Here is an 11,742-nt window from a genome sequence, read left to right on the forward strand (position 1 = left end):
AAATATCGTTTTAATAGTTAGGTATTGATATAAATTAGACTGTTAGGATAAAAAATTTAATCAAATGAAGAAATATAATACAAATTACGGTTTTTCTTAAAGAATTAAATTTATTACAGTATTGATTTAAGATATTTTATCATAATTTTAACCATTTGTAAATTATATTCAAACAACAAAAAAAAAAAATTATATTTTTTTTTTGTTTTTAAAGTTTTTTCTAGAAAATAATGAAAATTTTGTAATATACTTTTTTTTAGGCATTAATAAATTGTATAAATAAGTTGCAATACATTTTTATGCTAATTGCTATACTTTTAGAATAAAACCAAAAAAAACAAGAAAACTGCCCTAAGTTGCCTTATTTCAATCTTGATTCGGCATCAGAAGATGTTGTTTCACATCTACCAAATGTTATCAAAATTACTTTCTTATATAACTTAACAAATCTATGGGGTACGGAATAATATGTATTAAAAAAAAAAAAAATAAGGACCACCCTAGTGTATATGTATAGTACTGTTTAATCATTTGATCTGAAAGGAGTATTTATACGGTAATAGATGTCTAGGGTGGAAACGTGACTATCAGATAATCTTTAACTAATTATGTTAGTTTATAATATAATTATATCTCGTATGGACAAATGCTTTATATCGTATTCCCCTAAGTATAAGTGTGAGGTTCCCCCGGATTGAATACATAATTGTAGTTCTTAGTTTGTATGTTTATAATGTACCAGGAATAGTTTATGGTAAAAATAAATTGTAAGATTTCAAAACGATTTATAAACTTCTAAATAAATTATTGCACGTTTCTTTTTTTTTTAACACCATTATAAAACTATAACTAATGAAAATGAATTTAAAACCTGTATGCAATAATGCAAGATTTGATAATTAGATAGATATATTGATTATTATATATTAATATATACAATATATAAATATATATATATATAAATATATAATATATAATATATATATATATATATATATTGATGCTACAAATATCGCTGGTCGACTATATAAAAATACTAACAGGTATGTCCGATTTGAGTGTTAGTTACTGTTAATAATGTATAAAAATGAATGAAAAACAAATGAAATTTTTTAATGTAGGGATCTCTGTTAGATATTTCAAGAAAATAGACGTGCAATCATGCAATTAGTTGTGCATCGGAGACTTGAATGCTCATCGTGCTTAAAGCGAATAACGACCTCGAACGAGTTTTTGTTAATCAAACTTTTCATAATAGGACAGGCAATGGCCATTTAGTGTAAACACATTCTTAATAAATCTATTAAGGGGGCGATAAAGATTACGAACGTGTGATATTGTTCGTTTTTTGATCATCCCACGTGAATATAATACTTAATTTAAAAATCCAATTGATGATAAATAGTATAAACAAAAATAATAAAAAAAAAGTATTCGATTACATAAATCTTTAATATATATAAGTACAAAGCTTGCGTCCATATTAATTATTTATAATAAATATTTTTCCGTGTATAATACATTTTAAATATTAGCTAATTTAATCCATATCTTTGCTATAATAATTCAATATAATATATAAATAAAAAAAACCCTTTTTTTTCACAATATCAAAAAATGTGTAAAAATGATCACGTACATATGTTTACCGTTGAAATCCGGTCAAAATAAATATAACAAAAATAATAATAATAATAATAATAATAATAATAATAATAATAATATTAATATTAATAGGTATACCTAGTGATGTAAATTTGTATAACATAAATGTTTAATATCTTATTATACGTGGCGTACATTATGTACGGCGTAAAGAATTATTTTACACAATGGTATACAATTTGTATATGATTTATTCTATTTCGCTATATTTATTAATATTCAAATACTTTGCATTATTATTATTATTATATATTTTTTTTTTAATATTTTATGTTAGCGAGTAGACCGAAGAGTCACTGAAATAAAACTGTAACTGTCGGAACAAAAAAAGCGAGAAATCCAGTGTGTTTCGATTTACGTTAATTAAAATTGTTATCGATCGTTTATTCACCACACAATTATTACTCTTTTCGTTTTAATCTTCATCAACAGAATTCAACGATCTCAAATGGAAAAAAAAAACGGACAAAAGTATTGAGCGATCCAGTGCAAGTTTCGTGAGCGTAACGTTTCAAATTCGCTCGTCTTTCAACGCAGGTGGTCCCGTGCGTACAGCGGAATAACAATCGAAAACCGTATACCGTTACACCATTAGGCGTACCGTTTTTGTGCGCGCATGACCGGTACGATTACAATAATGTGTGACACGCGACAGTGGCAAACAAATAGGGTACGCGTAAAATAAAAACCGTACAACAAACGTCGGAACGAAAACACATGAGTGAAGACACATTTTGTTCTCGCGAGCAAATCGTGAGCGGTGCACGGACAAATTTTTGTAAAAACGATTAACGGTCGTCGATAAAACAGGCAAGGTTTGGGTGGGGATGGGTAAAGTAATAATAACAATATAATAATGATCTTAACAAAATAAAACAAAAAACACGGGCGAATGGAGTCGCGGACCATCAGAACCGCACGTCCGAATACATTTTGCGCAGCTGATCGCGGGCATCGCGGTACTGCTCGGACCTGAAGAACTCGTCGACCGCCAGCAACGGGTCCTGCGGCTCGGCCGCAGCCCGGCCGGGCTGGGCCGGCCCCGCAGTGCCGGCCGACCGGAACCACCCGTTCATGCCCTCCCCAAACTGAATCATGCCTTGGGACATCATGTCGCACGTGCCGTGCTGGAACTTCTCCGACCCGATGAACGTGCCCATGTAAGACCACGGTGGCGGCGCGTTGCCCATCATGCCGCCCATGGACGCCAAGCCCTGGCCACCGCCCTTGCACACGGCCTGATGGAACTCGTCCGACGCGATGTAGTCGCCGACCATGTTGCGCGTGGGCAACTGACCACCGCCGCCGTCGCGGCCGAACCGCGCGGCCATCTGGTCGGCCGCAGCCTTCCGCCAGATCCGCTCGAACGCGTCGGAGCCCACCAGCTCGACCACCGAGTCCGGTAACACCTGTTTGCAGCGGGTGGCCAACACACAAACCACATGCGTCAGTAGTGCACGAACGTTCACGTTTTTCGTGCTACAACGTTTCACGCGGAAAACGTTGCAGCCGATAACAGTACATCGAAACCGAATGGTCGGTCGAAAAATAATCAACAATAAATATACCAGTACGAAATCGCACTCTTGTCGTACTTTCGCAACGCACTAAAATACTCGATTCGTTGTTTTTCGTTATTCTTACCGAAACCTCCCGGTATGCCGTTCACTCGGGTCGATGAAAAAAAATTTAAAATTTTTTTAAAAAATGGGCGTCGAAAATCGTTTTCGGTTTCGCGAACGGTTTACAAACATCACCCTAACACATGCTTTTCTTAGCCGTAGTATTTGCGCGTGTGTGTGTTATATTCATATGGTGTACGATTGCTCCCGAGATGCGTGACGTATTAATATTTTTGCGGGATCTGTTTTTGTGACTGATGAAAATTGTAGGAGAATAAACAAAAACCATCGTTCAAATATAATATTCAATTTTTACGCACCGTGTATGTCTTTTAAGTTGCAAAACGCAGTAAATCGGTTATTTTTAGTCATTTTTTACTAGTTGGGGAGTGGTAGTTTTTGGAATTCATCAAAAGTTATCCAAATAAATTAGAAAAACGAATGAAAACTTAAAATTTCAACCTAGATTCAAATCCTCGCCACTAATAATCGTATACAGTCGAATCCGTATAATAGGAACAAATAGGCTGAGTCCCGAACGAATGTATTCGTTTTTAGCAATTTAACATCGTTTATTGGGAACAAAACATCGGTTAAAAAGGATATATAATCTATACATACCTACTTTCATAATTTTTTAATATCTGTCTCTATCAGTTTTTACATAATAATCTTATGTTTAATTAACAATAATATCTTTAATATATCTATATATATATATATAATGAAATTGGATAATTCAACGAATTACCATTTAATAGTATTGCCCGACTTAAAATAACTTTAAGTCTAATTTAAATTTAAATACGCTAGAAATATGTAGAAAAGAATTCAATTTATTATTTTTGTATAACTTACTCTAAAAGTATTATCTAATTTAATTGTTTGTTTAGAATTTCTCTCGTAGTCATTTTTCTCGAACTTATGCAGTGAAAATACTGGGTGCAAGCATTTCTCAAATTTTCTATGTTAAAAAAAATATAATTTTTTGATTTTAACGTATCGTGTTTATCAATGGTATGAAAAAAATCTTAAAATATATTTTTGATCCATCTACAAAAATATAATTTTACGATTAAAAAATTAAAAAATATTATAATTTTTTAAAATTACAGATTAATATACAATATAAGTGTATCCGTTCTTTGACTAAAATAATAAAGGTAATAATAAATATCTTATTAAACTACCGTTGATAAAATTGTATTTTATCAATTTCTTTAATTTTTTATTAAATAATAAAGCATATAATATTGTAATAAGTGATAAAACAAACAAATTATAATACTATAAACGTTAAAAAACATATTTTTACTCATAGAATACAACGAAATATAAATGATAAGTAAACCAATTATTATTGAAATTATATCATAAATCTGTCGCAAGTTCAAGTCTCGAAAGGGATGAACACAACGATCTACATGTATATCGATTCTTTGCTAATTATTTTAATTGATTAATTAATCTACATTAATAAATCTCATAAAGATCGGAAAAACTAAATAAGGAGACGAATAATAAATACGATAATACTTGTATGTATTATGTTAAAAGTCAGTTCGGGTTCAATGCCGAGTCGAGTGTATTAAGAATATATAATTACTAAATCACTACGTCGATTTTGACTAATTTAAAAAGAAGAAAAGATAACTAAAATCATCTAAAGATTCTATATACGGGTAAATGATAATTTGCTGAAATACGAGTACGTTAAAAATATAATTGCATTAAAATAGCATTCGGAAACAATGTGAAATAATCAGTCATTACATTGAAAACATATCTCACTTGGTCATTAATTAAACTTTTTATTTATTTATTTTTTCGCGTCTTCCAACGATTGTTCCAAAAAGTGCATGACGAATGCGAACGATATGCAAAATACACGCCCGCACACGTTATTGTTACAAGTTGTAACTTACGACCTAGGCACAGTGTACATAATTATACTAATTTGCTTCGTAAACCGTCCAGGGTTTGATTAAGCCGTTAACACGTAGATATAATATGTTTCTTATGGTAATACAATATTTGTATACAAAATAATCTAAGTAAAAAAACCGTAAATCCTTTTCCTTCGATTGTCCCTCGGCTGTTGTTCAATTGTCTACGTTTGTGCATTGGTATCATAATGCATTAACGCGACGACAATATGTAAAATAAATTGTACGACGATAAGACACGGTGATGGTCGTGAGGGGGTGGCTAGGGGGGTATTTGTTTAGAACTGTTATACCCGTCGCGCGTATTATAGTCACTATACTACAGAGATTATACTCTACGACCATTTGCTACTTCTATAGACGATTGAGTGCGCATAAAATTGCAATCTAAATATAGTATCAACGATATGAGCACCCTTTTTAAAGTCAACAGTTTCATCACCTGTACTTTTGATGAATACTTTTAGTTGTTCGTTAGAATACTAATATTATTCAACACCAATAAATCATTAGGCTCTAGATTTTATAATTATTAAGAACAGCATTCGAATTAATGGTGCGATGAAAACCGTAAGCGTCGTTGTTGCAGTTTTTTGCTCAATCGTTGCTACACAACGAGTTTTAGTAATATTAAAATGTTAAGCCTTATGATTGAAGGCGGAATTTTTCACGGGCCTCATCGTTAAAGTGGCCTCGCAGTACAATTCTGTACTGTTTAAAAAAAAAATCAGTTCAAGTAAATAAAATCATGGAATATTGAAATAGTACAAAGTATACCGATTAGTGATCACTGGACTTTTATGCAAATCATCCGATGTCAGAACATGATAATGTTAAGATTACTGCTTTTAAAAGTAAAAAATACATTATACGAGTATAATGTCATTTTCCTGACTTGTTCTTACATTACCGGTTACTGTAGCAAGTGCTGAATGGGCTTTCTCAAAACTTGAATCCATTAAAATTTATCTCAGAAGCATCGTGTCTTAAACGCGGCTTGAGATTATTTCGATAGAAAATGAGCATAAAAAAAATTTGAATAATTTAATGTGAAGATATTTTATCAATATCGTAGCAGAAAAAAAATATTTTCATTGCAAATACAAAATTATTACTATTGTTATTTTAATAATAATTATATTAATTATTAATATACTATGAATATTTAATTGGTATTATGATGTAGAAATAAACAACCTAATGTTTAGAAAGTCAGATTACAGATATCATAGAGTCTACAAAAAATCATAGTTCCGCCACTGAATTGAGTTATTATTTGATGTTTTACTTCTTTTGGAATTAAAACATTTTCATGAATTCTATTGTAACAGAATAATATTTCAATTTATTTAATTAAACGACAACAACCAGAATTTTCTAATATTATGGAGTAGGAGTTTTTTTTTTTTTTTTAATTTATCTTTTAAAAAGTTTATATTTTCATTTAAAATGTATGTTTAGATTCTGACAAAAATGTATAAAACAATTCAAATTTGTGTATGCTAGATTTGCAGTAAAATATATTATTATTAATAATAGTTAAGTTTATTTAATAGTAAAATAAATTATATAATATTATGTACTATCTAATTGGATAAATCATAAATACTTACAGAACAAAAAAAAAGAAATTTAAATAATAAACAAAAAACTTTTAGTCTATTTTATTATTGGATGTACCAAATTGTTTTTAAACGAATTACTCGCTATAGAACGATAAAATGCCGTGAATAAAAGTAACTATTTCCTTCTAGTGTTTGTAAATAAAAACAATCAGAAAAACAATCGAAATTATTTTACTGTCTGCGTTTGTATCATGATATTTGGTCAAAATCCCTATGTTTACGAATACTAATCCTAAAGTTACTGCTGCATACACATATTAAGTGGCGCCCACGTCGGATACCAAGTGGTGCAATTACACTGATTTCTCGTGAGTCTCGGGGCCTACATATATTTGAGGACTCTAGAGCAAACACTATAAATGCATAACTATTCATCTGGACTTTTAGATCGTTGAAAAAAATGTAATGAGTTGACAGTGTCAAATATGCAAATAAATATAAATATATAATAATTATATAATATATTATATATTATATTATATAGTAATTATTACTAATATAGGTATTTATAATAATGTTGATTGTGTTTGTAGTTTGTGTCAGGGCTTAGGAAGCCACCCCAAGATTTATATGCTATTATGTTATTATTTTATGTAACAACTATATAAAAATAAATTATGACGAAGTAAAAGATAAATTTTGTAAAACAAATCAATACATAATCAATGATCAATCACTGATCAAAAATATTATGTATGTTTTATTTACATTTTTAATAATCAATAAATTATTATATGTGAAAAACTAAAAAATACCAATTGGTGAAGATTTTTTTTTTTGTAAAAGTATAAATGCAAACCTCTATTAAAAAATGTTGACAGGAATTTGCAATATTTTTAAATTTATTTAAGATAAACATGTATTCGAAAAAAAAATGTTTTCAATCAAACGATTATGGTCATATGGATGTAAACCAAAATAAATTCGGTGGCCTTATAATTATAACAGCACTGGTTCATGGAATCTAACCTGTGGGCGCCACTACACATTTTGAACTCATTTGTTTCACAACTTCTCATATTATTGAGCGTATAATGGAAAATAATTAGTATAGTAAATGTCACTTACGTCCATCTCGTTTGTTGTGACCGTAGGAGCGGCGTCCACGTAAAACGCCTCTGAAAAAAACAAAATTATTATATACTATTATTATATTTACACGATTCAACTTAATAATAATATGTAATCCTATATAGTCCGTCCCATGCGCACTGATCGAAGAAAACTGTAAATGGAAATCGTTTCAAATCGTGCATTATGGATAAATGATATGTAATTAAATATTTTCAACAACGGTAGTTTACTTATTTGACTTGATAGAATTGCGACACACACAAACGACATCGTAACCGTCGTGAGTTTGAACATTTTTCGTACGATTCAGAACGATTCACGACTGAATTGTGTACTGATCAATGACGTCCTGTTAAGTAATATTCCGCAGTTTGGACTCGTCGATCCGGGGTGTTTCCGTCGAATGCTATTTCGATAGCGATCGCGGTACGTCCGTTAGGAGTGCGAAATGAACGGGTACAACAGACGCGCACGAAATTCGACAGTGCATCACATTCTATGTCAACGGTTTCCGCTGGAAAAGTACGCGGTGTACGAGGACGTACTACACCTATTGTTATTCTCGTAATCAGAACGTTTGGCGGAGAGAACGTTACACGCGTTTTCCAAGCGTTTTATCGTTCATGATAAAAAATATGAGACGGACAAAAAACGGATCCTACTCATAGAAAAAACGAACAATCGACCATTAAAACGCGGTTCGACTCCCCCATAACATCATGTGGGACAATCGACCGAATCGCATAGAAATCACTTTATCGCATCGATAGGGCGTGTCGATTCAAAATACACCTACGGCAGCTTGGTTCGACTTACCCTTGACGAGGAACGCGAACAGGAGAACAAGTGCAAGATTTTTCCACGGCGACGACATGGCCGTAATTATCGGCTGTAACTGCAAAACGTTTCGACGATAAAGGGTGTGATTACAATGACAACAATTACAACAATGAAAATGAAGACAATGTTTTATCGTACGCGCACGACGTCGCACCACGTCGCTAACACGGTATGCACGTACCACCGACTCGATGCGAGTACTTATAAATCGGTTTTCCGATAACGTCGCGCGCCCGCGTTTCCGGTGGGTCGAGGTCGGGAGTGATTCGTAAGCTCGTCGGTCGGTCGTGTGCGATTTCCCCGCCGCGACCGGAAACAGAAATCGATCGGACGCACTTATCTTTGTCGCGACGTGCTATAAAAGACCGGGGCGCGCGGCCCATCAGGCAACACAACCGTTACTTACGCATCGTATCCGCGACTCAGTTTCGTGTTGTTTCGTTGTTACAATATTGCGTGGTGCCAGATCCGACATACCAGTCACTTCCGAAGTTACCACGGCAAACTACGCCAAGATGACCGCCCCGAGACTGTCGGTGCTGATCGTGTTCGCAGTGGCTGCAGTGCTCCTGCAACCGTCCCTCGGTAAGTACTGATCGGTTTTTCACGGCCCCAATGTAACGAATGTGCTGTAATGGCGATAGCCGTGCGATTTACGTGTTTTTTTTTTAATTCCACACGCAATGTACAAGAATTCAAACGGAAAAGTTGCTCTGGTTGACAGTGGCTAATTTCTGATAGGGAATTTCATATGGTTGGTCCTTCTAAAGACAAAAATTACGATTGATGACGAGATTGATTTTATTTTTTCTTCAAAACTCAAAAAACAATTATCAGTCGTGGAATTTTTCACCATACATTCATATTAATTCGACATACATCAACTCGATTAACCGTTACTCCCTGTTATCCGTCATCGCTATCGTAAATGAGCCAACTTAATAAATAAACTCATTGCGGCGACAATCAAATATATAAAAGGGTTTTCTAATATCCAACATATGCGATAAACGTGACGTGAATGAACAAATTGAATTATTTTTAATTTAATTTTATAATCCGGTTTTATGTCTACGTAAAATACGAAATATTGCAGCTAGAAAAGCTCGAGCGTCAAAAATATAATAGAAAATAACAGACTGTTTTATTTAAAATTATTAGTTTTAGTTTAGAATGATAAGTAATATGTAGTAAATATATATGTACATAGTATATATCTATTTTTTCTGAAAACACAAACAAAAAAAAATATATAAGTTTATTGAAAAATTTCTGTTAACAGCCTTTTAGATTAGCTGTAATATTTGTCCCAGTCCTGACAGTGGTGGTTGATCAAGTTTCTACTGCGTATCACTTTATGCTTATATTTGCTATAAATGGTATTATTATCAAAATATTTTGATTTTTTTTTTTTTTTTTTTAGCTATTCATGAATATATGAATATTATATATTAATATCTTACCTTTATTTTCATAAAAAGTCGATAAATTTATTTTGGCCTGATAAAAAGTCTTGAAAATATTATTCAGAGTTATTAATTTGGTTTATTTATTTGGTTAAATATTTAAAAATTTAAAGCTTAGTTTAAAAATAAATTTTATGTACATTTATTTAGTAAGTGTTGACAAAATCGACAATAATCATGAAAATCTGCCACATTTTTGTAGTTAAAAGTTTATAATTCAATTTTAATATTATAGGCTTGAAAATTGAAAATTAGATATTTTCGTAAGATTTTTTTTATAGCCGAAAAAGAAATAACAATAAAATATCCATTTAAAAGTTGTCAAATGTTATTTAAGCGTTGGAAAGTCAAATTTTTAAGAAATATAGTAATTCAACAAATTTTTATATGTGTATCTGGTTATTTGGTTCTAAATATATTATACTCAGGTACTCAAAACATTTATTGAGTATTTATATTAATATTATGTCGACATAACTTCATTTTTGAAATATTTTAATTAAATTCGTATTTATGGACGCAATCAATTTTTCATAAATTTTAATCGTCAGCAACACGGGGAACGTATAATCTAGGATCTATTAGTGTGGCCGTTTTGGTGTAAATCAATTTGGCTAGCGTATGGCAATTTTGCCGTTTGGGTATTTTAGGGTGTTGCTATTTTGGCGTATATTTAACAATAATATGTGTTACAATCTTTATATTTCTATAAATAAAATTAAAAATAATATATATATATATATATATATATATATATATAATAAAACATAATACAATTTAATGAGAACTTTTATTTATAGCTGTGCCTCTTAAAAAAACTAATAATGTTATGGTTGTTGTAATCCTCTACAATTTTAAAAAAAATTTTGTCGACATCATTATTTTTTTTTCTTTTTCCGAGGACTATTTACAGCTTCCAGCTGTTGATAAAATGTATTACATCCTAACTGAACGTTTCTCAAATTTATAATAAATGTCCACAATATTGTATGTTGTACGCCCATTTGTAGATTCAGTCGTCTATTGGCTGCTTTGACATGGTTATTTGTTCCATCTCCTTTATTTAATATTTAATCATGAACATTCCACAAAACAGAAGTAAAAAAGCGCCATCAATTTCTTATTGTTCCACCAACATAATATTACACAACCAATGTAAAAGAAGGAACACCTTTGGAGATATATCTTCAGTTAGTGCCTCTATTGCTGTAACTAAATCATCAATTTTAACAAATGCCAATACTAAAACCATTTTAACTGCTATAGAAAAATCACCATAATTGTTGTACATAGATATTAAATCTGATTCACATATTTATTCAACCTAAAATTTCTTGTAAGGTAAAATAGGCAAGCAAGTATTTTAACCCCGGGAAATATATTTTGGAGATCTTAATAGTCGGTTGTTCGAAGTCGTATGTTATAAACATTGGTTTTAACCCGAGATTTACGGTTATAATTATTTGTAATAACTGTTCATATGCTCGTTTTTTTTTTTTTTTTT

At 31.4% G+C, this 11,742-nt stretch overlaps 2 protein-coding genes across 6 annotated transcripts in view; one reads left to right on the plus strand and one right to left on the minus strand.

The window, feature by feature from the left end:
* LOC112681840 overlaps positions 1-8,970 on the minus strand; it is a 15,127-nt gene extending 6,157 nt beyond the window's left edge. The window contains exons 1-3 of one of the 5 annotated variants that reach the window (XM_025552158.1): positions 8,163-8,718; positions 7,927-7,976; positions 1,619-3,074 (exon numbers count right to left, since the gene is read on the minus strand). In XM_025552158.1, the coding sequence (XP_025407943.1) occupies positions 2,574-3,074; positions 7,927-7,976; positions 8,163-8,226 (615 nt within the window). In that variant the 5' untranslated portion in view covers positions 8,227-8,718 and the 3' untranslated portion in view covers positions 1,619-2,573. The other 4 variants (XM_025552159.1, XM_025552161.1, XM_025552160.1 and 1 more) reach the window with 4 other exon arrangements.
* A 180-nt stretch (positions 8,971-9,150) lies between these two features.
* LOC112681841 overlaps positions 9,151-11,742 on the plus strand; it is a 3,567-nt gene continuing 975 nt past the window's right edge. Inside the window, exon 1 of the mRNA XM_025552163.1 lies at positions 9,151-9,357. Within this exon, the coding sequence (XP_025407948.1) occupies positions 9,288-9,357 (70 nt within the window). The 5' untranslated portion in view covers positions 9,151-9,287. The remainder of the gene's footprint in view (positions 9,358-11,742) is intronic.

The sequence above is a fragment of the Sipha flava genome, unplaced genomic scaffold (genome assembly GCF_003268045.1).
Source record: "Sipha flava isolate LNK unplaced genomic scaffold, YSA_version1 197_pilon_pilon, whole genome shotgun sequence".
Classification (NCBI taxonomy): Eukaryota; Metazoa; Arthropoda; class Insecta; order Hemiptera; family Aphididae; genus Sipha; species Sipha flava.